This window comes from Phytophthora parasitica (genome assembly GCF_000247585.1).
Source record: "Phytophthora parasitica INRA-310 unplaced genomic scaffold supercont2.19, whole genome shotgun sequence".
Taxonomy (NCBI): Eukaryota; Oomycota; class Peronosporomycetes; order Peronosporales; family Peronosporaceae; genus Phytophthora; species Phytophthora nicotianae.
Window position 1 is genome coordinate 272,546 of NW_008649005.1, and position 24,929 is coordinate 297,474.

General features: G+C 53.0%; 7 protein-coding genes across 8 annotated transcripts; 3 read left to right on the plus strand and 4 right to left on the minus strand.

Annotated features, from left to right (window-relative positions):
* Positions 1–629: 629 nt before the first annotated feature.
* On the plus strand, positions 630–1,591 carry PPTG_10262 (hypothetical protein; the record flags this gene model as incomplete). Its single annotated transcript, XM_008904925.1, has 1 exon — positions 630–1,591. Exon 1 carries the CDS (start codon positions 701–703, stop codon positions 1,589–1,591), a length of 891 nt encoding a protein of 296 aa, XP_008903173.1. The 5' UTR covers positions 630–700.
* Positions 1,592–2,032: 441 nt separating this feature from the next.
* On the plus strand, positions 2,033–4,037 carry PPTG_10263 (elongator complex protein 3). The gene is made up of 2 exons (XM_008904926.1): positions 2,033–2,320; positions 2,434–4,037. The coding sequence occupies exons 1-2, from the start codon at positions 2,066–2,068 to the stop codon at positions 3,802–3,804; spliced, it is 1,626 nt and encodes a 541-aa protein (XP_008903174.1). The 5' UTR covers positions 2,033–2,065; the 3' UTR covers positions 3,805–4,037.
* Positions 4,038–4,812: 775 nt separating this feature from the next.
* PPTG_10264 (hypothetical protein) lies at positions 4,813–13,692 on the minus strand (the record flags this gene model as incomplete). Its single annotated transcript, XM_008904927.1, has 4 exons — positions 4,813–7,440; positions 7,504–7,605; positions 7,672–11,558; positions 11,637–13,692. The coding sequence occupies 4 exons, from the start codon at positions 13,690–13,692 to the stop codon at positions 4,813–4,815; spliced, it is 8,673 nt and encodes a 2,890-aa protein (XP_008903175.1).
* Positions 13,693–14,191: 499 nt separating this feature from the next.
* Positions 14,192–18,478, minus strand: PPTG_10265 (hypothetical protein; the record flags this gene model as incomplete). The annotated part of the gene is made up of 1 exon (XM_008904928.1): positions 14,192–18,478. One exon carries the CDS (start codon positions 18,476–18,478, stop codon positions 14,192–14,194), a length of 4,287 nt encoding a protein of 1,428 aa, XP_008903176.1.
* A 942-nt stretch (positions 18,479–19,420) lies between these two features.
* On the minus strand, positions 19,421–20,583 carry PPTG_10266 (hypothetical protein). The gene has a single exon (XM_008904929.1). The coding sequence runs from the start codon at positions 20,502–20,504 to the stop codon at positions 19,503–19,505; it is 1,002 nt and encodes a 333-aa protein (XP_008903177.1). The 5' UTR covers positions 20,505–20,583; the 3' UTR covers positions 19,421–19,502.
* A 70-nt stretch (positions 20,584–20,653) lies between these two features.
* On the plus strand, positions 20,654–24,529 carry PPTG_10267. Of its 2 annotated transcripts, XM_008904930.1 has the most exons (6): positions 20,654–20,858; positions 20,923–21,090; positions 21,161–21,841; positions 21,905–22,061; positions 22,131–22,221; positions 22,301–24,529. In XM_008904930.1, exons 1-6 carry the CDS (start codon positions 20,705–20,707, stop codon positions 22,388–22,390), a joined length of 1,341 nt encoding a protein of 446 aa, XP_008903178.1. In that variant the 5' UTR covers positions 20,654–20,704; the 3' UTR covers positions 22,391–24,529. The 2 variants fall into 2 exon arrangements, with proteins under 2 accessions (XP_008903178.1, XP_008903179.1); XM_008904931.1 differs by lacking the exons at positions 22,131–22,221; positions 22,301–24,529 and having other exon boundaries at positions 21,905–22,130.
* PPTG_10268 (hypothetical protein) lies at positions 22,433–24,929 on the minus strand. The gene is made up of 2 exons (XM_008904932.1): positions 24,406–24,929; positions 22,433–24,344 (listed from the first exon to the last, which is right to left on the minus strand). The coding sequence occupies exons 1-2, from the start codon at positions 24,877–24,879 to the stop codon at positions 22,476–22,478; spliced, it is 2,343 nt and encodes a 780-aa protein (XP_008903180.1). The 5' UTR covers positions 24,880–24,929; the 3' UTR covers positions 22,433–22,475.

Consider the following 24,929-nt stretch of genomic DNA (forward strand, 5'->3'; position numbering starts at 1 on the left):
TCCATACTTTACAAGCGCATTGCCACGCAGCAATGTGGAGTCGTTTCCCATGCCTTTGTCGATTTGCCACATACAGAAATGATCAGCAGAACAACGGCCAGTGGTGGAACAGTGAGCACGCCTCGCGGACCTACGACAAAACTACAGCATAACTACTGTGCCTTCACTACGTTCCTCACGTAGTGCAGGCTCTCGGTTCCTTGCTTCGATTGCCCGAAATGCAGTGCTGCAGCTGTGGACGGCCCAGCGTCGTCAGTGACGACGGAGTCAAGGAACGATGCGGCAAGACACGCAACAAATACTCGCAAGTCAAAGGCTTACATGCACTTGGCGTAAGCTTTTATCGGGCCGATTTGCAGCTCTTCCAACAGAGCTGCTGCCGCCACAGTACATCGCTTGGCAACATAAAAGGCAACTTCAACTTCAGGGATCCACCAATGGATAGGCCTTCAGTCCTTGCGTTCCAGCGATCCTAGCTTGCCTTGCTCGCCTGCACTCGACATGCTGCGTGCCGATGCAACCGCCACGAGACTACACCCAGATCCACTGGCCGACATAAGTGACGCTCTCAAGTGTACCGCTGCTTTTGGCATCGCAATTGCGATTGCCTCCTGTCCAGCGCACACTCACTCCCCAATTTCCTCCGCAGAAGTCCCGACAGTCTTCCCAAGCCACAGCCTTCGCTCCCCGCTTATTCCCCATGGCTGACGCCTACAACGACAAGAACGGTGATGCCTATGTCAACCTGGACACCCATGACACGGACGTCGGCTCCATCAACAACGTCACCGCTAACCTTCCGCTGCAAGTCAAGAGCCTGTTCGCCAGACAACTGATGGCCGAGTTCTTCGCCACTTTCATCATGGTCAGCTTCGGACTGGGTGCAACGGCGCAGATCACGCTCAGCTCGGGCACTGCCGGGACCTTCATCACCGTGGCGTTGACGTGGGGCATTGCCTATTTCCTCGGCATCACCGTGGCTGGCGGCGTCTCTGGCGGCCACTTGAACCCCACCGTGACAGTGGCTGTAGCTGCACTCGGCATGCTGCCATGGAAGAAAGTGCCGTTCTACCTCCTCGTACAGCTACTGGCCTCCTACATCGCCGCACTGGTCGTATACATCCTGTACCGCCCCATGCTCAACATCGTCGACCCCGAACGTACTTCGACCAACGCCATCTTCGCTACGTACCCGCTTGCAAACGTGGGCAACTTCACGTGCTTCTTGACCGAGTTCTTCGCGGCGGCGGTCCTGGTCGTGGGTTTCCTGGCGCTCCAGGACCAGCACAACCGTCCCATTGGTCGTCAAGCAGTTCCTGCCGCCATCGGTGTGCTCGTCAGCGCCATCGCCATGGCCTTCGGCATGAACACGGGTCTAGCCATCAACGCCGCTCGCGACCTGGGTCCGCGCCTCCTCATGTGGACTGTCGGCTTCGGCTCGCGCGTGTTCTCGCTCAACCACTACTACTTCTGGATCCCGCTCGTGGCCCCGATTCTGGGTGGTGCTGTCGGCGGCATCGCGTATGAAGGCATGGTCGGCTACCACCACCCCACTCGCTCGCACGGCCCGTATCCGGAATTCCGCTACTAGCTTAGGTGTCTTCGCCGGATAGTTGCCACGCATTGACTGCGCGTCGATATACTCGTCGATATACTAAGGCAACGGCTCAAGTTAATATCTTACTTTCTTCATGACGTGACACCTCATTGCATTCAGGAATTGAGCAGGGAATATCCGGTTGGCTAGCCAACGCTATGGACGTGCTCAGCTGGACGCCACACACAAGACCCGCCTGACTCAGGCGGGTCAGGCCCTGAGGGCTTAAGAAGCTGCGCAGTCTGATGCTAGCAAGTTGAAGTGATATGTCCTAATATAAAATCCCATAGATCGACGCTGGACTATTTTTTTCCGGAGATCCGCATCTTGGCTTCAGTATGCTTCTCATATAAAATCCCATACATCGACGCGGGTCCCGCGTCGGTTTGTGATACGTTACTTTACGATTAGTCCACACAAATTGCTGCTACTTCACACAAACCGTTGGCTTCTATCATCGTATCCGGCATGCCGAGTGACGCGAATGCGAGCGGCTACGTGCTGGCCATCGCTGGCATCGTAGATGCACTCATCGCAGCCTACGAGGAACAGGAGCCTGTCAATATGACGCGCCTGAAAAACGACGTGGCCAAGCAGTTCCGCCTTCCATCGATGCCCAAACTCGTGGACATCATCTCAGCCGTACCCGAGGACTACAAGGAGAAGCTCCTGCCGTTCCTTAAGGCCAAACCCGTGCGCACAGCGTCTGGAATTGCTGTCGTTGTACGTGCACCTACATTTCGAGCAACAAGAGCTGGTTTTACAAAGCTTTTCCAGCTAGAACAGAGATGTCATCAGATATCTTACTCTTTTCTGCTAATTATTGTCGTCTACAGGCCGTTATGTGCAAGCCCCATCGGTGTCCACACATTGCAATGACCGGTAACATCTGCGTCTATTGTCCGGGAGGTCCCGACTCGGACTTTGAGTACTCTACGCAGTCGTACACAGGTTATGAGCCCACCAGTATGCGCGCAATCCGTGCTCGGTATGACCCTGCATTGCAGACACGACACCGCGTGGCCCAGTTAAAGAGGCTGGGCCACTCGGTGGATAAAGTGGAGTTTATCGTCATGGGAGGCACCTTCTTGTCGCTGGATGTGCGCTATCGAGACTACTTCATCCGAAGCCTGCACGATGCTCTGTCTGGACACTCGTCGACGAGTGTGGACGAAGCGGTGATGTACTCGGAGCAGAGCTCGACCAAGTGCACGGCGATTACGATCGAGACGAGACCAGACTATTGTCTCAAGCCACACTTGCACGACATGCTTCGTTACGGCTGCACGCGCATTGAGATCGGTGTCCAGAGTGTGTATGAAGACGTGGCGCGCGATACGAACCGTGGGCATACAGTAGCGGCTGTCTCACACTGTTTCCAGTTAGCCAAGGACTGCGGCTTTAAGATCGTTGCACACTTGATGCCGGATCTGCCCAACATGGGCATGGAGCGCGACCTTGCAGGATTCCGCGAGTTCTTTGAGAACCCGCGTTTCCGTAGTGATGGTATTAAGTTATACCCGACGCTTGTAATTCGTGGAACGGGGCTTTATGAGCTGTGGAAGACTGGAGCGTACAAGAACTATTCGCCTGAAGATCTGGTGGACCTGATGGCCCGATTGCTTGCCCTTGTGCCGCCGTGGACCCGCGTGTATCGCGTCCAGCGAGATATCCCCATGCCACTCGTGACGTCTGGTGTCGAGCATGGCAATTTGAGAGAACTGGCACTGGCGCGTATGCGAGATCTTGGCCTTGTGTGTAACGATGTCCGCACACGCGAGGTTGGTATCAAAGGTATTCATGACCAAAGTGTACCGGACCAAGTGGAGCTTGTACGTCGCGATTACGGGGCCAATGGTGGTTGGGAGACGTTCCTTTCGTACGAAGATCCGCAGCAGAACATTCTGATCGGGTTGCTGCGTCTTCGTCAGGCCAGTGTGGCGTCATTCCGCGACGAAATTACTCCGGGATGTTCCATTGTACGTGAACTGCACGTGTACGGGTCGTCCGTCCCGCTTCACGCACGTGACCCGACCAAGTTCCAACATCAGGGCTTCGGTACGTTGTTGATGGAAGAGGCGGAGCGCATCGCATACGAAGAGCATGGATCGCACAAACTCGTGGTTATCGCTGGTGTCGGCACTCGCAACTACTACCGCAAACTGGGTTACGAGATTGATGGACCTTACATGTCCAAATATTTATGAATGCTCAGCGACTGCAGTTAGATCGACGTTGGCGGATACTGATGAGTGTTGTGAGTGTATATTTATTTGTACGTACCTTGTCTCTTCTGGTGGTTGAAATACCGAAAGCATGCAGAGACAACGCCCAAAAGACGAAGAGAATGATGAAAACGCAGCCAAAGTGACTCCAAATGTCGTCGTTCCTCATCTTGTAGACGTCCTCGGCATATCCCTTCACGGGTACGCGTCCTACAGATAGTGGCGAGCCTATGTTATGTCCATGTACGACGAAGCTACGCAGTCGTACGTCGGGTCTTGAGGACAATTACCCAACAAAAAAATTGAGATTAAGATCGACATCGAATGCCGCTGTGGTGTATGCAGGTCCCAGTCGGTGCGGGACGAAGTCGTTGACACTCTTTGCCATTAGCGTTCGACCGGATTCGAGACCTGGCTGCAGTTTAAGCTCGGCCTGACTGGTGGATCATTGCGAATTGCTTAGAGTGATCATGATCTTCCCCCGAAGTGGCAGTTGGAGCTGTGGATGTTGGACGAGGTGAATTTAAAAGTGAGGTCTTTAGAACTTCTCTTGAAAGCTGTGAGCACGACGGGCGTGCGCACACATCGGTATTCGATCCTAATGAACAGCCCACTCTGGTAACAAAACGATGATGATATCCTTCGTTGAAGCGGGCGGCTCGGGAAATAAAAAGCATCGATAGCGCTGTCATAAGCGTGTACGTCTCGCTGGTCGGCACGAGGGTGGATGAGGTGAACGACGAATTCGATAGTTTTCTTCGCTTGTGAACCTGCCAGTAGCGAATTCAAGTGGTGACGACCACATTTCAATTTCCTGAGCCTTCCTAAATTATCTGAGCTATCGTGGCATTGACGATTGAGACGAAACAAGATATTCTCGCGTCCTAGTTACTTTAACCAGTGTGGGGATGCGAGGCAAAAATGTGCCGAGCGGCACTCATTAACATTTTAACATCTATGTAATCTCTAAGACTTGGTACTATTCTCGATCTAGTCGAGCTTTTCTTTTGCAGTCGGGATGTGGATGATGTTGGTGCCCGTGACCTTAATCAACGTCTCTGGTGACCGCAGCACGCGTACAAGTGTTTCGAAAATGCGTACTTCGTCCTTGAGATGTCCCACATAGTGCTCATGCCTGGCGATGTAGATCCCTTCCACCAGTTCCAGAACGTCCTCAGGATCCGGCAGTTCTTCATACTGAATCTGGTACAATTTCCCTCGGAAGAATCCCTTCACAGCGCTACCCACTGTCACCACGACGAAAATGTACACGGCCGTGAGTCCGTACGAACTGATACCCAGAGTCGTCAAACCTTGCACAATTCTGTCCGATACTGCAACGATACAAAACGGGTAATCAGAGGAGCAGTAGTTTGTACCGGACGAGCTCACAACAGGCTCAATAGTCCACCACGTCGATCCGTCCGAGGCGTGTTTGGTGATCGCCACTGATCGCATCTGGGTAGAACGCTGTAGTACGCCACTACTTGCCGTCAGCTGTACAACTGCGGGGAACAGGTTGTCTATCTGGATAGCAGACAACGTCGTGCTGTCATCGTCAGTCACAGTCTGCTTGATCATCGGAATCAGCGCGTTCCGGTGTTCATCCGTTATTCTGACCGAGTATTTCGTCGAGATCACCTCGTCGTCTGTCGGTCCTGGTCGAGTAAATGTGAACGAGATGGTCCAATTAAGCACCTGAGTCGACTGCAGCTGCGTCACTAGAAGATCCATACGCGGCGGTGACAATGCCCATACATCGTACGAGAACACATCGAACTCGACACACTGTACGGACGCGCTGTCCGTGTTCAAGTCCACCTTGCACGATGGGCTGTTGCTGTCGCTGTTCGAGTACAGTTGATTCATCGTCTCCTGTTCGTCCACGATGCCAAAGACGACGGTCGTCAAGGTCACGTCGTTGGCGGTTGTACTGGGGTTGATGGAGCTGAACATGGCTAAAGGACCGACCAGACAGATGAGCAGGAACAGCAACATAACACCAGCGGACGTGAGCTTCGTCATCATCGGCTGTCGCTTCTTGCCCTGGAGAATCTCTGCGTTCTCCACTCGTCCTTTCATGTCGCCTTTGACACCGAATAAATGCGCTGCCGTGTCCTCCAGTAACACCCAGTGTTGCCAACTTAGCGACGTCTTCGTGCACATGTAGTCTAGCAGCGCGCGCATCTCGAACAGGAACGGCGCCTGCATCATCAGTCCGAACAGCGTCTCGCTCGCTTGCGTCACTTTCGTCTCCTCGGTGTAGTTGTAGCGACTGCCGAGATAAGCCGGATACCCGTAGCGAATTTGTAGAGCGCCGAGCCAGAGATACACGCACTGGAACAGGTAGAACGCCACCAGTGCAGGTCGTTGCTGGAAGTAGATGTTGGTGTTGCTAGGAAGGAAATACCACACAGTCGTGTGCAGCACGAGAGTGTACGAGTACTGCAGTATCACCTTGGACTGCAGCGATGCCGTGACGTACGCCACTCGATCCCAGATGATGAAGATCAGCTCAATCAACACCAACAGCACCAGGTAACCGGACAACAGAGACGACGACGACACTCGACTGTTTGCATCAGCCACTGACGTACTGCTAGAGTCCGCCTCTCCCAGCTCCTCGTAGAAGATCACAGCGTACACGGACGAGAACAGCAGCACAGACAGCGATGCCGTGTAGAAATCCCGACCTGGTTTCTCTCCCGTGATCGCCACTTGAATGTCTTTATCCCATTGCGCTGGTGGCTTGCAAATGACAGTCTGGAAATACGCGTGAGCTTTCGGATATTTCTTCTCGAGCCACGACTGCTTTGCGCGTGCGTGGAAGCCGACTTCGGACTCGTCTGCGTCCATGTCCACTTGCTTCGAGACAAAGTTATCTCTCGCTGCATTTGGGGAATTAGGTGATATATTAGCAGCAGAAGCTTCGTACTCGAGCGATCGTCGAGACGAGGGGGAATGCGCCACATTGTCGTCGGAATTGGCAGCCAGCGCTGCCTCCGCCGCCTTCTTTTCGGCTTCCAACTTCTCCTGTTCCTTCATTTCTTGCAGAACTTGAGCTGCCACTTCGTTGACGATGTCCGAATTGTCCATACTAAGCACACTGGCGTTGGTCGGAGCTCGGTCGATCGCTGGGAAGCGTCGACTACTACGCTGAGACGTAAACGATGGACGAGCCCCTAGTTTCTTTCCGGGAGCTGGGGCGTCATAAAGGAAGGCGTCATCAATCGAGTCGTGGGACGAGGAGAACGACGTCCGCAGTCCTCGCATCACTTCGGATTTATACCGAGACGAGGCTTGGTCGATGTCGCCACTCTGTGTTTCGACCCAGAAGCCTTGGAGACGGAGTTCTCGTTGGTGCCACAAGAGGAACAACATGACATAAAAGTCCCACTGAAGACCGTCATACACCGACGTGACGTCGTCCATAGCAATTCCGTCGAACTTGTACAGTCCAAACAGCACCATTGGCTGGATAGACTTCGCGTTGGTGGCTGCAGCAGTCGCTGTCGTACAATACGGCTCAAAACTCGGGTAAAAGTAGCCACGGGTCGTCATTCCAGTGCAGAATATCGACAACTGGAACACGTAGCGCAGCGCGATAATACAGCACGTCTGTCATAAAGAACAGCGAATACTTAGTAAATGGCGGCATAAAACTCGTTAACTAACACGTACGTAAACGAGCAAGTGGGTCCAGACTGTCGGAGCCGGACGAGGGTTCTCCACAATCAAAAACCCGAACGCAGCGAGCACGTACACCATGTTCAGTAAATCCGCCTAACAAGAAAGCGACAAATTAGCGTACAATTCCAAGAAAATCAGGATAATAGCAGTAACAATTACCTGTACAGTGAAACAGATCACCAGTGCCAAGCAGCAGATACTGCCACTCTTACTGCGCACTCCGTTAATAACCAGCTGTACAATTTCAGGGATAGTAGGCTCGTTCATGTCATCCTCTTCGTATTGCGGCGTCTCCAGTTTAAATCCAGCGTTCTGGAACTTATACAACAGTCTGTACAACGGAGTATGCCACGCGAATCCGCTCTTATCGTCGAATTCTTCATCTTCCGGGTCACCGAGAGTGCTCTCATCGCCCGTCACACTACTCCATTCACTTTTGTTCTCATCGAAATTCGCGTCTTCATCGATATTTTGAGACGGTGGCGCCACATCCAGAGGGTTGGGCAGATTCCGTTCTTTCAAACACTCAACGATACTTCCATCCAGAGCTTCACGAGGCACAGCGAAGGCTAGAGCGGAGAGGAACATGTTGAACTCTTTGGACAATTCCGACTGGAATACGTACTTGACATCGCCACGGCTGCCTGCGTGGCGAACGACGACTTCAAAGCAGTAAAGCGAAGGCGACATGTCGTCGTACTGCACCTTGAAGTCGCTGAGCTTGAGGGAGATGACGTCGCGCCATTTAAACGAAGTTTTGAGTCGCTTCCTGTGCTTGCGACTGCGGTGCTTTAGCGCTCGTTCTTCGTCTTGATAGAACACCAAGTGACTCGAGTCAATGACCACGTAGCGATGCAGATACTTGGCTTTCATCCACGATACGAAGAACCCCAAGCGAGGAGCAGGGAGCTTCTCACGACGATATTTCATCCAACCGGCAGTGGTCGATCCATCCAGATTCAAAGAATACGTAGCAATGGGATCACTAGCGACACTGAACGGGCCTTCGCCCATTCGAGACACTGCACAGACCTTGAACTGATAGCTGGTTCCAGGCCGAAGACCCTCGATTCTGGCCTCACAGCGATCACCCGAGATCTCCACGATGTCTCCGAAGTCTCCAAGAAGCGTCAAGGACGGGAACTGCTGTCTTGAAATGCGGTAGTAGCGGATCTTGTGGTAGCTGTTCGATGGCTTCTCCCACGAAATCGTGGCCGAGTTTTGAGATCTCTCGACTGCGATAGGCTTGGACGGAGCCATTGGAGGTAAATTGTGGTGCAATCCTAGTGCGATATCCATCAGCTCTTCCACTTTATGCACGAGTTTCGATACAATGATCTTGAGGCGTTGAATGGCTGCGTTCTTGTCCTTCTTCATCTTATACCACTGCTCTGTTCGTCGACGATAGAAATCACGTACAATCTCTTCACGACGAACAGATGCACGGTTCTGCTCGCTCACTAAGATAGCGAACACTGTTTGATACGTTGGAGCAATGAGGATCTCGCACTGGATAGAAATCAGTACGAACAGAGCGATCAGTCCGTACGGAACTTTGTTCGCCTCCACGCCGAGAAAATTGGACACAGACATGCAGCTATCGTCGTTATCTGCTTTCGCTCCAATGAGACAATTGCTCAATGCAGAGTAGACGTAAGGAGCGTTGATGACAGTGATCATGAACAGGTGAGCCCAGTTCCACTTGCGTAAGTATTGGATCCACGGATTCGAAGGCTCACGCGCCTCATCCAGTCGATACAGCATAACTAGCGACCCCAATAAGTACGCGATCGAGACGGCTCCTCCTTGTTTGGCTCCAAATACGAAGACCAGGAGAAGCAGGAGTGGCAACCAGTTCGCTAGGAATACGAACTCCAGATAATACCACACGTACTTCCGCATAAGTAAAGTGTATGTGACTTCTCCAGATGACACAGGATAAGGAGTTTTAGTCGCGCCTTCAGCGTCTTCTTCCAATCCATTGTCGTGGGTGAGTTTGAGTAATGGTGCTGACTCGTCAACGACTGTAATCACCTCTTCTTCTTCAGTAAACCTGTCGGAATCCGGTAAGAGGTACACACTTAGCAGTGCCACGAAATCTGCCATAAGACCCCACTTATGCTGATTACTCAGCATAAGCCACTTCTCGTACGTATCCGATATCACTCGCCACGGGAAAGTTTCTTCCATCTCGACATCCATAAACGGAGGTAACCACAGTATAACCGCGTACTCTAACACGATAACCAAGGACAGTAACCACGCCAAAGCCCACCAGCGTCTGCATACTGTAGCAGGGTAAGCGTACATCATACTGTACACAATCAGAAGATAAATCATCGCAATGATGTCTTGGTGCACAAAGCACGACACTGTCAACAAGAGCATCACCACATTCACTGATGCCTTGCTAGCATATGTAGTACCAAAGCTGCGGAGGCACGAGAAGAAATCCTTATCATCTGAAGAGATCGACGACAAGTGCGCGTGGTCTTCGCGTTTAGTGTCTGCATTCCCCTCGGACTGCTGGGTTTTTCTCGAGCGAGGTGGCATGCTCTCGTCATCGTACGTGAAAGCTCGAGCTCGATCTTTGAGGTCATCGTCGTCATCGTCGACTTCGCACGAGGATGTTGGGTGGTAGGAATCCAAGTTATTCGCTGCGTACAGCGCGTACTGCTCCTCGAATCGTGCTGTTAATTCTTCCAGATCCAGTTGACGCTGTGCTGACGAGGACGAGTCGAAATACTGCGCCATCCTCTGGAACGAACACAGTAAAATGATCCAGAATTCTCCAGATAATAAATCCCACAGTTTAGATTTTCCCTCGCTTTCTTCGTAGCGTTCATCCAAGCGAATAGTGCCGACCCAGTCGCTGTCATCCCCAGGCTTAAAGAGCACTCCAGCATCGGCCTGTTCTGTGTTGAACGTACTCAATTGAATGAGGTATTTCATCAACATTGAGAGGGATGCAAGACAAAAGAGAGGGAACCACAGCTGCTTCCACGAGTCACTCAATGCTCGACCCACGATCAGTATGAGGATATATAGCAAACCAATGAAGCTGATCTGGTCCAGAGCTACCCACATCGTCACAATCACGAGCGCCGTCGCACTGAACGAGATCAATAAATGCTGCAAAGTATCCATGATAAAGCGAATGCCATCCGCTGCACGACTGCGACCAGCAGTGAATAAATCATACGGGGTCACGTCCTTCATCATGGACGAAAGCTGCCAAAAGCACAAGCCCGTCATAATCGCAGTAGGTAACAAATACAAGAACACGTCCGAGATTCCACTATTCGAAGCGTGATACTCGAGACCAAAGTCTTGTGCAGAGATAAAGGAAGACGTGAACAAATTCTTTTCCAAGTATGCAGCCACCTCCTCGAACTGATAAACGTATCGCGCAACCAGGATCAACACTTCGATCAGTAAAGCCAGAGACCACAGCAATTTAAGTCGCAAAGACGTTCTCGGAGCCGACTGAAATCCACCCAAATGGTTCCCAAAAATGATCAAAAACATCGCTAATTGCAAAGCTCCGACCATATTCGTGCTCAATGTAGTTGGACCGCTTTCGAACTGTATTGCCACGACGATAAACGCCGTGTAACAGAGCAGAACTCCACAAATTCTGAACCAATTATCCACTTCCACAGCCAATCGAGAGACGAAGAAGACGGGGTTCTGCCGGACATGTTCCTTGGTTCGCATACGTTCCTCGATCTCTTCGCTGTTGGCCACATAGATGACAAGCTGGAATACCAACTGGAAAATGATCAAAAGCTGCGCGCTAAACAGCGTCGGCCACAACGATTTCCATGTATAGAGTCCAGGATTGTAGCACTGCAGACCAATCAGCTCCATCTCGGAGCTCTCCGTACAATCGATATTCCGAATAAACACTGCAAAACACGCTCCAAGCGCATACAGCAGCAAGACGCGCCAGAACCGTCTTCTCTTTTCAAAAAACAGCATAAGCAAGGCTGCGAGAACCAGGTATCCGATCTGAAGAAACGACACGTGAGTGCTCAACGCAACAACTGCAAGTACAATCACAGCATTAGTCAGCATTAGTCAGCATCAAAATTCACAAGAAAAAAATCTTGTAGACTTCATACTTAGAATCGTGGCAAGGACCAGTGCATCCAGATGCGTGAATACAACTCGCTTGGCGTCCACGAGCCACAGACGAGCAGCAGAGCGCCATCCCTGTTGAATTTGCTGTATATCACGGATAAGTATTAGAAGTTGTACCATACCGGGCAATCCTCTGTCGATACTTACGCTACGCATCTTCGCTAGACGTACGAAGTTCGCGAAACTCGCTCTGTCAGCCACGACGTCTTCGTGGTTTTCTTCATCAACATCAGCAACCTTCGCTGTGTTGCGACGTTTTCGGGACTCACGAAGAATATCCTGATACCGCCACTGCGTTCGGATAGCCAGGAACATGAACACGAGACACAATGTGTGCGCTCCGATATCCAGAAACGGGTAGTCGAAGACTCCGAGGCCGTACGTCGTGTAGTCTTCGGGCACGAAGTCAATCGTGAGGTTGCTGGTGTACTCTGCCATCGCCATCAATGTACCGTAAGCGATCAATAACCACATGAAGAGGGACGACGATAATACTCCAAACAATGCGATCGTCACGAACGCGAGTCCCAAGAACGGAGCAGACAAATAGGACGGGTACGACACACACCACACGATCGCCGCTGCGCTACCCAACAAGAGTCCTCCATCGCGTGCAAAGGCGCGCACCACAATCGACTGTTTGCTCAGCAGTTCCTTGATATCCGCTGTGGTGGCTCGATTGCGCTGGTCCAGCAGCGACTGAGCCACTTCCGCGTCCACGGCTCCCAGATCCACCGCTGTAGGTCCGTTCTGTGAGAATCCCGACGCCAGACTCGCCGTGCCACTGGCTTCAGCATCCTTGGCTTCCGAATGCAGGTTGTGCAGCTTAGCACAACTGACAAAGAGCAGGAATAAAAATCCAGCAAAGAAGAAATACTGCCACTGTACCCCGCCCTCACGAAAGTTAGCAAAGCCAAGGTAGTTGGCGATAGTTTGAACCATATCATCATCGGCCAACTGGTCCAGATGGAAGCAGTACCATGCTACAATGGTAACCAGAGACAGCGAGAGCACAAGCTTCGTAACTCCTGGTCCGAGGAAGTAGCTAGAGAACTTGACGCCCGACCTGCGAGAGAGCAGCTCCTGTATTGTCATCCTCCGGACGAACACTGTGTATCCGATTAATCGAACGAGTAACACCACGTACAGCAATCCCGACGCAAATGCTGGTACGGATACTGACGTGAGAAAGAGAAACACGGCACTGAACAGCTCCACTGCTCGTAGCATGGACCTCCTGCGGTCCCGTTTCGGCTCTTTGCCGTTCATCAGGCGCTCTCCCATCTCGAACAGGTCGAAATGTTGCTGGGCCCGCTCCTCCTCTTCCTGTTCCTTGGATCGAGAGTTCAGTCTCTTCAAAACGTACCAGTAGTGAATGGCACTGCACACCAGCACCAGCACGTCTACTCCTATTCCCCGTAGATACTCGGTGGAGTTGTTCATGGGCCGGAACCCAAAGAGATCGGCCATGTCGGCCCCGGCGTAGCTGGCGTCTCCGTATACGCCCTTGATGGCCCCGTGGCAAACACAAGCCATGGCCGCCACGGCCAACGTCAACAGCGTGATGGACCGCGACTGGAAAGATTGCACCACGCCGTAGCAGAACACCAATAAATAATACAGCGACACGAGGCTCGCGCGCGCCCCGACAGCCACCATGAGACACGAAGCGAACAACACCTCGGCCGTCATGCGCAGCGCGGATAGCGCCCGTAGCGACAGTTTGCGGCCCGGCCGTCGCTGGCTGCTGCGGGCCGAATGCAGGCCGGACGCGTGCAAGCGTTGTGACTGCTCTCGGTGGAACGAGCCGAAGGACGGCGTAGCCACCTGGCCGTACGCTGCACCGGCATCCTGTGGTCGTGTCGGTGTGAGAAGAATACGGCCGTCGGCCCCTATGAAGGACGAGGACGGCTCGACGCCCGGCTGTGAGTGGAAGGAGGCGGTCGGCCGACGCATTGATAACGAGTGACGAAGGCGGAATGGCTCGACCTGGGCGGTGCCGTTGATTCCCAACCTTCTGGTTTTCGGTCGAGACATGCGTGCATGGAAAGGAGCGTTTCAATTGTCTGGAAGCCACCGTTTATTCGTGGAGAGCTCTGATCCTTGCTACTCCTGCTGTGTCTTCGTCTACAGCGACCGTATTGCTGCGCAGAGCTGTAGACTACAGGTGTAGTGCGCACGGTGATGTCAAGTGCTGGTTAGGCGATGCTACGCGAGAACTTGGTCGAGCTACTCATAGTGTCGGGAAACTTCAAGCTCCATGAACTGCGACCGTTGCTGGCTTCGATTTTCTCAGTGTTCGTGAAACTAACGCATCGGGGGCGAGCACTGAGTGATGAAGACGACTACATTGTGGCTGCTCAGGTGATAAAGCCGACGGACAGTCAACGATGACAAGTCTTCTTCGTACGGGTTAGCGCGGATCAAAAGCGCCATGAAGATTCCCAGTCGAACGAAGAATGATTCGAGCTCAGTCTGCGTTCGATTTAAGGTACGATCAGTTCATTTAACGTTAGGATTGTTGCTGGTTCTACTTCTACCGTTTCTGGTGGTTGATGTAGCGGAGAGCGAGTAGTGACAGCACGCGGAATATGGCCAGGAAGACGAACACGTAGCCGAAGTTGCTCCACACGTCGTCGTACTTCATGTTGAACACATCTTTAATGTAGCCCTTCACCGTTGTGTGGCCGATCGACAGCGGCGTGTTCTGCAGTGGCTGGCAAGCGAGTTCCGGTCGCACATTGATGAACGATTGAATAGATTCGTCGAACGTGGGGTCTTCTGGACAATTGCCGAATAGTATTGAAACCAAGATCGACAGTGAATATCGCTGTGGCGTGATGTGGTACAGCCACTTGTAGCCGGCCGGTATCGAACCGGCCGGAGGGTTGAAGCCGGTGAACAGCAAGAAGATGGCATTGATCAAGACCCCCACGATCGCAGCCACTTCCACACTTGGCATCGCGTAGATGAACAACTGAGCCAAGTACGTCTGCAGCAGCACGAAGAGCGATACATTGATCCAGTACAGCACAGCCGTCGTGAACGACCCGATGCCCATCAAAGGGAAGAAAACAATCGTGAAGATGAGGCCGCTGCCGAACACGTACGGGATCTCGGCCACTGTAGCTCCAACGAAATACCATAGTGCGTTGTACGTCTGCGAGTCTCGCTCGCGGTAGTAGGATGCACGTTCACGCAGTGTAAACGGCAGACACCCGACGTACGTGATGTAACCCTGGTAAAGCGCCGTCATGAAGATAATACCCACCGCCGAATTGAGACCTTGGTACGTTGTGTAGCGGCCATTCACAAGCACCAGGCCAAAGATCACGGCCAGACCAAACGCGATCAAGAACCGAGTCAAGTTGTACGAAGGTGTACGCCAGTAGATCGTCATGAACCGCCCCATCAACATGCGTAGCTGTGTCCAAGGACTAGCAGCACGTTTGTTCTTGAATATCAACTCCGGCAGGCGATCGGGTGCAGGGGTCGACACACCAGGCTGCTCCAATCCATTCAATAACGCTTGATGCTCAGCACTCTCGCGGAAATGCTTGACAAAGTCCACGTCCGCAGCAACGTCCGTCATCGGCTTCTCGCCTGCACCGGCGACGCCTGCACCGATGCACTCCAACATCCAGGTCGCCGGGTTCTGGCCCTCCGGTAAATGTGGAACTTCTTGAATCCCCTCAAAGTAGTCGATCAGGTGGCCACATTCGCGATCGTCCGGCAGCGCATTGTCCAGTTCACCGAAGAACACCATCTCGCCGCCACGTTTCAGTAGGAGGAGACTGTCGAACAAGAAGAAAACGTCAGACGAAGGCTGGTGGATCGTACACACGACGGTCCGTCCGCTATCGGCCACCTTACGCACGCCGTCCATGATAACCTTGGCCGAGTGAGCATCCAGACCACTGGTAGGTTCATCGAGGAACAGCACGCTGGGCTGTGCGGCAAGCTCCACTCCGATGGTCAGGCGCTTCATTTGTTCTTGTGATCGACCGCGGATGATCTGGTCGGCGATGGCGTGCATGTCTAGGAGATCCAGACATTCTTCGACAGACGCGAGCTTGGCTCGTTCCGACACGCTGCTGTCTTGACGCAAGAAGGCACTGAAAGTCAGCGCCTCACGGATCGTTGCCCCCTCCGAATGAACGTCTTGTTGCTCGCAGTAACCTGTGCAACGACGGATAGCTAACTCGGTGGCGGGGTATCCGTTTAGCAGGATTTCACCCTTGATGGTGCCTCCAGTCTTCCGGCCGGCGATCACATCCATGAGCGTCGTTTTACCAGCACCCGACGACCCCATCAACGCCGTCATGGTGCCGGGTAATGCATAACCACTGATACCTTTGAGCAAGTCGATGGATCCGTGTCTGTGGTGGGGCAGAGGCACGGAGTACCAGAGATCATTGAACGCCAACGCGACGGGCACAAACCTGGCTTGTTCCTCTTGAAGATCGACCACAACCATATCAGCCGAAGTCTCCCTTTGAACTGGAGAACGAGAGGCCGCCCGTGGCGTTGCAACCATGACATAACTCGCAGTTCCGTCTCGATAGCTCGGCTGTTCTTGTTCTTCTTGAACACCATCCAGCTTACTCTTCTCCTCCTCATCAAAGCTTGGCACAACCGCTACCGTCGCTGCCGGGATATCATATCGCTTGTTTTCGAGAATATAGCTGCCGACCATCACAAAGAACGCGGTGGCAAACAGGAGGTACAACACACCCGTCCACACCCACATTTTATCTGACGGCACGTCGTACAGTGACAAGGAATACTTACCCATGGTCATGCCGTACTGAGAGCAATAGTCTTCTCCGTCGTACACACAAACGTCAAACTTGGGCGACCGGTACTGATTCACTGCCACTGCGCGCAAGCACCAAGCGAGAGGGTTGATCCAGTAGATCCACACAAAGAAACTGGGGATTTGGCTCCGTGGGACGATGAAACCAGCGAAAACGACGTAGAATGTGATGGAAAACGTGGAGCACGGCTTGGCAATATTGAAATTCGGCGCCATCGCCGTCAACGTGAAGAACCAGGCACATAATGCGAGGTTGGTTAGCACCATACACAGCAGGAAGAAGAGGAAGTAGCCCACCCCCGACACGAAACCACACATCCAGTACACGAAGCAACTGAAGACAAGACACTCCAGGACTGCATACGGCACGAGAGCCGTCAGGCACGCGATGGCGAACGATGACGTGCGGTAGAAATTGGCTCGACGTTGTTTGTAGTAAATCTCTCGAGCGGCGACAAACACTGGCGTCTGTGAGGCCTGACCCATAGCCAAGAACATCGTCGTCTGATACAGGACACCCAGTGACACCTGTGCGTTGGTGGGGTCAAAGCCGAAGAAGGTGCTGCCATAGATGAGCCCCATGACCACGACCATCAACGCTCGAACACGCATGAACGCCGTGTTACGGAGCGCTAGAAGCATCTGTCGCCGCATCACGGTTAGCGTTCCGGCCCAGAATGACTGTCGAAATTCAGGCATCTTCATCAAGTGGAGCTCAGCGTCACGAAGCCTTTCATTACTCCACGGTGCATCCAATTTCTGTACGATGTTCTCGTGAAAATTCGACTGGCGGAACAAGCCCGCAAACTCGTTCGCTAGTCGAGGAGACTCCACCGAAAACGACGTATGGTTGTTAGTCTTTGCCACCTCGTACTGGTACTGCTGGTCCGTGCCCAGATCCAACAAATAGTCGGCCACATCACGGTCAGGTGGACACACGAAACCCAGACTCTCAAAGTACGGCACAGCCTGTTCCCTTGGTCCATGATACATCACTTCACCGTCGTTCAATAGCAAAATGTTGTCGAACAGCTCGAACACTTCGGGTGCAGGTTGCAACAAAGCCATCACTACCGTCTTGTGTAGCTTCTTGGCGATATCGCGCTGCGTGCACACGATGTCGTACGTGGCTGCACTGTCGAGACCCGTACTGATCTCGTCCATGAACGTCGCGTACTTCATACCAAACTCCATTTCGCCAGTCGTCACGCGGCGACGTTCGCCTCCAGACACGCCACGTTTCAACGCGTTGCCGATCACGGTGTCCCGACAATTCTGCAGTCCGAGTTGCTCTACAATGACATCGGGGTAGTTCTTGTAGAGCGCTTCTGCGGTGCGTAGTGCCGTCTCATTCTGCTCCGGTGTGCCGTGTGACAGAAGATCCCTCCCACGCTTTGAAGCCACCTCCTCTGGACAACACGCGTGCGCGAACTCGAGCGTCTCCTGAACCGTCAGTGCCGGGAAATGCTTGTCGCTCTGTAGCACATACGCCGCGAGCTGCGGTAATTTGGGAAGCAGCTCCTTCCACGTCTGTCCATTGTACGAGATGTCACCGTCCAAAGTGATGTTCTTCTCCATCGGGAACTGTCCGCTCAGTATCTTCATTAGCGACGTCTTGCCAGAACCAGGTTGACCAAGCACCAGCGTGATGGTACCCGGTTCGAACACAGCGTCAACCTGGTTAATTACATGTCGTTGTGTGACGTGTTTGGTGGCTGTGAGTTTGCGAACAATATGCTTGAGACTGTTGTAGATGGAAGGCAGTTCGGAAGTTGCAGTGCTCGATTTTTGCTCGACGACGGAGACCTCGGCGACTACGGAAAGATCCTTGCATCGCACTTCCATTTGCGGGAGTGTATGTCCCAACGCAGGCTCCAGTTGCTGTGCGACGAAGTCGTAGAACGCAGCTTCGCCCTGTTTCATCATGGCGTGACCGGATTCGAGTCCAGGCTGAAGCTTGGGCAGCGTCTGGGGCGGTATATCGATTGTGGTGCTTGGTGCGATCATAGTGGGCCAAGCGTGGAGGTGCTACAGACCATCGAAAGGAGTTCTTGGAGGTGTGTGGGCTGTGAGGTAAATTGGATAATGATCTCGTGCGGGACCATCGATCAAGCATGCACACTCATCGTCGCGCAATACCCGAGTGTGTGATTGCGAGGAGTTTCCCTGAAACTGCAGATCTTGATATAACGATTAAACCACTTACTTGGTTTCAGTATTGAGATAGATTTTTTGTATTGCATGCGATCTGTTAACTTTTAACATTTGATAATTTCCATAATTAATAATATAGAGGGATACAAGTTCGTGTCACATATTCGAGCTGTGACGGGTCGACTATGCGAATTGCAGTGACGACCATCGAGATGCAAGGTGGAGTGCTTTCCCCCCCACTCACGTTCATTACATGTACCCTGCCACTGCAAAACATACCGCGGTAGCTTACTGCGGAAGCGGACAGCAAAGGCTGGCTCGACGTCGCGGTGGTAATGCATGGAAACGGTCTCAGCAGAAAGAGTCTCGTTGATGAACACCCGGTTCATCCTATCTTTTGCGGGGATGAACAGGTCAGCCATATGTTAAACTTTTCGCTGGTGGACGGATGTGTCCCCCGAAGATCGCATGACACTGTTAACGGCCAAAACGTGAAGTTGAGCGGTTATTATATTAGCTATGATGCGTCGCTGCTCAATCTCGAGATTGATCCGAGGCAATGTGCGCTGACAGTGCACACATGTGACCTGAAGCTCTGCGTCCAGTCGTTCTACGTGCGTGCAACCTGAAGTATCTGTTTTGAAACTATGCTTACTTTCGCATCATGCGGACCGTGTGTTCTACACCAGGTGGTTCGCCACAAATTGTACATGTATGCCCGCGAAAAACGTCACTGACAGTAGCAAACAGAAAACACGATGGGCAACGCCATGAGGGCATTATCAAGGGCAAAGGATTCCACAAGAATTGGCAACGTGAGTGCATGTTACTGTAGTTGTTTCATAGGAAACTTATAACGAATGCGGCTCAGTTTTATCTAAACAGTCGTGTCCATCTCCTGCTTGGCAAAACTAGACAGCGCAGGAGCATGCAGCAACAGCGACGATGGCAGCTTCTGCGGGTTAGTCTTTGGGTCGAAGTGGTCGGTGTCGTACATGTTCAGCCACTCCTTGAGCGCGTCGCGCAGCGTCTCGATCTCGCCGTACCGCGTGACAATTCCGCGCTCCTGACAGGCGAACTCGAGCTCATCCAGAGTCAAGTCGTCCACGCCTTCCCTCAGCAGCTGCTGGTCGTCCACACTCAACTCTTCCATCCTCCTCTCGAGCCTCTTCTCCAGCTGCGACTGCATCAGCAGCTTGTTCAGCACGGCGAAGCTCGGGAACAGCGCCGAGCCCTCGGCCAACACGTGGATGTGCTTGCTCGAAAGCGCACGGAGCGCTGCTGGACCCTCAAAGAAGGGTGTGAGCTCGGCCACCTGCGTAGGATGCAGGCCACCGCCGCCGGCCTTCTTGGACAGAGCTAACATCTCCTGCAGCATGCCATCCTTGTGCTCGATCTGTAGCAGCAGCTGGGTCAGCTCCGGGTACGTCTTGGCTCTTGCCTCCACGTCCTCCTGGAAGAACTGCGTCTTCTGGTCGGGCCGCCAGAATTGCCAGGGCAGTAGCTGTTTGGGGAACTGGTAGCCGAGCAAAGGCGCCGCGTATCCCAGCAACGGCACGCAGAAGAAAGCCAGGATGGGCAGCGACTTGAGCAGATCGCGGTGCGCCTGACGGAGCAACATCATCTCTCGGCGTGTGAGGTTCGCCTGGCCATCGGATTCCTTCATACGGCGGCGCAGCGCCCACGCCTGTTTGTTTTCATTGTACAGACCCTTGGAGCCGGCTACGAACGGCTGTAGCCACTTCTGCAGCTTCTGGTAGGGCGACAGCTCCTTAGGGGCAGAGCTCAGGAGGCGGGCGGTGGATGGAGACGACAGTAGAGCAGGGTACAGTGAGTGGTGGCCACGTAAGGCGGGCGCGCGGAGAGCGGAAGTCAGCATGGCCAAAGACGCGATCCAAGGTGCCGATATCCTAGCATAACTGATCGGCGCTCGGACCAATTTATTGTGTACTCTGGATTTTGATTGGTTAATAAATAGTCCAACACAAAATAGGAGCTGCCCAATCTGGTGTGTAATACATAAGATCCCAGGGGGAGAACTCGGTTTATTATCATCATAGCAGAAGCTACCGAGCAAGCATGACGACGACGCAGGACGTGGAGATGGCGGAGCCTGAGCAGGTGCATCCGCTGCAGACCCAATTCGAGGACGCCGAGGATCTGGCGGTGGATCTGACGCCCAGTACGTCGCCTAACGCGGCCATCGAAGCCTTCCAGAGCATCATCTCCTACGGTACGACAACTCGCGATATCTTTTATTATTATTTTGTTAATATTTATCTTTCATTGCTGTGCAGCTGGAGAGGACGCGATGCTGGAGCAAGTGCAGCGTGTGAAGGAGCACTCGATCTACAAGCTGGCGCAGCTGTACATCCAGTTCGGCCGCGAGAAGGAGCTGGCGTCGCTGCTGCAGGCGCTCCGACCGTTCTTCGCCACACTGGCCCGCGCCAAGACTGGCAAGATCGGTGAGATTTACTACTTATTTTACAATGCATAGTTAAGGAGAGAAAGTTGACAGTGGCTATTGACTGGCAGTGCGCACGGTGATCGACATGGTGGCCAAGGTGAAGGTTCTGGACGCCGAGAAGGCTCTGCAGCTGCAGGCCGATCTCTGTATCGACTCGATCGAGTGGTGCAAGCAGGAGAAACATACATTCCTGCGTCAGCGCGTGGAGGCGCGTCTGGCCTCCATTTACTTCCAGCAGAACAAGTTCCAGCCTGCTCTGGACCTCATCACCGAGCTGCTACACGAGATCAAGAAGCTGGACGACAAGCAGCTGCTGGTGGAGATCCACCTCGTGGAGAGCAAGCTGCATCATGCGCTGCGTAACGTGCCCAAGGCCAAGGCTGCACTCACAGCGGCGCGTAGTATCTCCAACACCATCTACGTGGTGCCACGTACGCAGGCGCAGATCGACCAGATGTCCGGTATCCTGCATGCTGAGGAACGTGACTACAAGACTGCGTACTCGTACTTCTTTGAGGCTTTTGAGGCCCTCGCGACGCTGGATGAGGTGGAGGGACTCAAGTGTCTCAAATACATGCTGCTGGCCAAGGTCGCCAGTGGCGGCGCGAGTGAGGTTAACCTCATTATCAACAGCAAACAGGCAATTAAGTTCATTGGTGTCGACCTCGAGGCGATGCAGGCGGTGGCCAAGGCACACGAACAGCGCTCGCTCGAGCAGTTTGAGGCGGCAACGAAGAAATACGCACCTCGTACGTTGACCCGTGAAACTGTGGATAGTTCGCAGAGATCTAATGATTTTCTTATATATTTAGAGCTGGTAGAGGATCCGCTGATCAAGAACCACTTGGGGAAGCTGTACGAGCAGCTTCTGGAGAGCAACCTGATCAAGATTATTCAGCCTTTCTCGTGCGTCGAGATCGCACACGTGGCCAAGCTGATCAAACTGCCATTGCCGCAAATCGAGTTGAAGTAAGAGCGACTTGCAGTTGGATCTGCTTGCAGTGGTGAGGATAATTAATGTGTCTTTATTTTATGTAGGTTGTCGCAAATGATCCTGGACCACAAGTTCCACGGCATTTTGGACCAAGGCAAGGGACAGCTTATCGTGTACGACAGCCCCGTCGAGGATGTACGTTGCGCTGTTGTTGTTACCTTGACACACGCAATCTATGCTGACGTTTTTCTCTGTTTATTGTGTGTTATTCCAGAAAACATATACCTCTGGTCTTGGTGTCATCGAGAACGTCGGGCACATCGTAGACAACCTTTTCCGGCGCGCTGACAAGCTGCAGGCATAAACGCGGAAAGGGAGACATACTGATGCTAAGGAACGCAAACTAAAAGTTGAGACCAGCAATTCAGTGCAAACGACCTTATATTTCTTTAACGGAATCGGTGGTACGGCCCACTCACTATGGAGCTCCTCGTCTCGGGCGAGCCGTCGTCATTATCATTAGGAGTGGTTACTGCCATTTCATTGAAGGAGGCCATGCTCTTGGCGTTCTTCATGCCACTCACCACATACGTCATGTTGCCAAACTCCTTGGTCTTTTCAGCGTCTTTCCTCATCTGCCTGCGCCGACGGATGGTCACGACGACGAAGACCACAAACGTGAGGAATAAAACGATACCCAGCACGATGAAGGCAGCGTAGAGTGGTGGCCCGAACGTCACCTCGGAGGCATCTTCGCCGTTAGCTGTCGTTGCTCCCAACTGGAACGTGCAACGTGGACCTCCCCAGAACTCGTTGATACATTCACAACGGCCCGTGTCAGCGTTGCAGATGCCTGTGTGAAAAGTGTAGAGCACACTGAAAGGAATGTTACAGTCGTTGTTGTCTCGACATGGAGCACCTCCGTGCATCTCGACGAGCTTGTTATTCCCGTCAACGTAGTCTGTTTCGTGGTCGAGGATCCATTGCCGTGTCGGGTGTGACGCTGGATCGCACTCGTGCGCCATCGTGGAGCTTTTGGACGCGTCTTGGTACACACGCACGTAGTCGATCTTCATGTACAACGGGAACGAGTCGCAGATGAAGTTGGCTTCCGGGTCTTTGCCGTCACCGCGACACGGTTTGCCAGGGTTGGGCGGATACGTCCCCCATGCTGCTGATAGCGCGACGTTGAGGATAATATACGAGGGCTCCTCGGGAAAAGTGAGTCGTGGGTTGGACTTGTTTCCACCTTGCGGCGTGTTGACCACAGACTTGGCCGGTATCTCGAAGATAGGGTGACCACCGATCATCCAGCGTAAGTACCCGTTGTCGCCGGTGACCCACTCGAGCTGGTACGCGACGTAGTCGTAGTAGACGCCCATGTGGATGCCCCAGTTAGCGGACAGAGCATCCATCTGATAATTGTACGGCTCCATGGTGTTGGTCTTTGGGGTCGAGTCATTGCGTGGCGCTGAACAGCGACTGTCCTGGTTGTCTGGGTCACACAGAAACACACCCTGGTAGCCGTTCATCTCCGGAAAACACGTGCCGTTCGAGTTGATGTTCCAGTGGCCCAGCGTTCTGTCACCGTCGATATAGCCCATGTCTCCATGCACGTCGTTTGATGCTGGGCAATAGAGCAGACTGCACGTATTCGCTGTGATGTTTTCCATGCCCGCCGCTACGAGAGAATACGACTGCGTGTCGTTCCCATCCACGATACAATAGTTATTGGAGCCATACCGCAGACCCTGATACCAGCTCCGATGGCCACGCTCCTCGTAGTATTCGGTGGGTACGCCTGGTAAGTTAGCGCCAATGGTAGCACACCCCTGGCTGTACATACAGTAGCTCCAGTCACCGAGACTTTCGTTGATAGCAGCACGACGGTAATCTGAGGGCATTCCTGGGGCGATTTGGATGGATGACGAAATGGCCACACCACCGCCTTCCAGTAGATCGATCTCAACAGCACCGCGACCTTGGTTCGGGTTCAAACCGTGACCTGGATCGGAATCACACGCACTGATGCGCTGGTTGCTGGAGTTAAAGACCGTCTCGTTGCATTCGTTGTACGAGAATGGCCACATGCGGGCCGTCGACGAGGAGAACAGCGCACGACCGAGGTTACCCATTAACCAAATACCCGGCCACGTCGGGTAGTACTGTGTCTGTTCTGCACGCGCGTTGTTGCCCTTGCCAATGTCTGTATTATTGCTGTCCTCGCTCAGCACAGCGGGGAGCTTGGCACGCACCTCCAGCATGCCTCCTTGGAAGCAGAACTTGTTCCAAGTCTGCAACATACCCGATCGGTAGTACTGCTCAAAGTACAAACGTCAGTCATTGAAAATGTACCTGACTATCACAGTCTAGACGTACGAAAGTGGAGTTTTGGTATCCTGGAGGACGCAGATAATTATTCCAGACTGTAATGTTGTTGACCTCATCGATGGACTTGATCTGTAGGTAACACAGTCCTTCCTCGTCGTCGTCGCATACCACCGATGTCATATCATGTGAGTAGAGCTGCAAGGCATCGTTGGTACCGTCTGGCATCTCCAACGACGTCCACAGGTGATCAGCTCCAGCCGTGAAGTTGCGGTTCACGTCACCGAACTCGTCGCTCATGATAAGCTCCCACGTATCTCCGCGCGACGTCACATACGTCCGAACGTCCTCTGGTGTGTCGGGGTCTACCCACGGCCGAGACCCTGAACGGGTCTCGAGCTTGACGAGGCTGCGATCTGTGGCTGTGGATCCACCGGATCCGCTGGAGCTGTCACTGTTGCTCGCGTCGACTACTGCAATTGCGGCGACGCCCATCCAGAGCGAGCCGCACAGCCACAACACCATTTCGCTAGACGATCGATCTACTGATGAACTAGTGTAGACTAGCTAGAGCT

What these genes read in the sequence shown, in the direction of transcription:
- PPTG_10263 (XM_008904926.1), top strand. Translation starts at nt 2,066, where the DNA reads ATGCCGAGTGACGCGAATGCGAGCGGCTACGTGCTGGCCATCGCTGGC. An exon ending in CGTCTGGAATTGCTGTCGTT is followed by an intron (nt 2,321 to 2,433) that starts GTACGTGCACCT and finishes TGTCGTCTACAG; the next exon opens with GCCGTTATGTGCAAGCCCCA.
- PPTG_10266 (XM_008904929.1), bottom strand. Translation starts at nt 20,504, where the DNA reads ATGCTGACTTCCGCTCTCCGCGCGCCCGCCTTACGTGGCCACCACTCA.
- PPTG_10267 (XM_008904930.1), top strand. Translation starts at nt 20,705, where the DNA reads ATGACGACGACGCAGGACGTGGAGATGGCGGAGCCTGAGCAGGTGCAT. An exon ending in CGCCAAGACTGGCAAGATCG is followed by an intron (nt 21,091 to 21,160) that starts GTGAGATTTACT and finishes ATTGACTGGCAG; the next exon opens with TGCGCACGGTGATCGACATG. An exon ending in AACGAAGAAATACGCACCTC is followed by an intron (nt 21,842 to 21,904) that starts GTACGTTGACCC and finishes TTATATATTTAG; the next exon opens with AGCTGGTAGAGGATCCGCTG.
- PPTG_10268 (XM_008904932.1), bottom strand. Translation starts at nt 24,879, where the DNA reads ATGGTGTTGTGGCTGTGCGGCTCGCTCTGGATGGGCGTCGCCGCAATT. An exon ending in GATACCAAAACTCCACTTTC is followed by an intron (nt 24,345 to 24,405) that starts GTACGTCTAGAC and finishes TACTTTGAGCAG; the next exon opens with TACTACCGATCGGGTATGTT.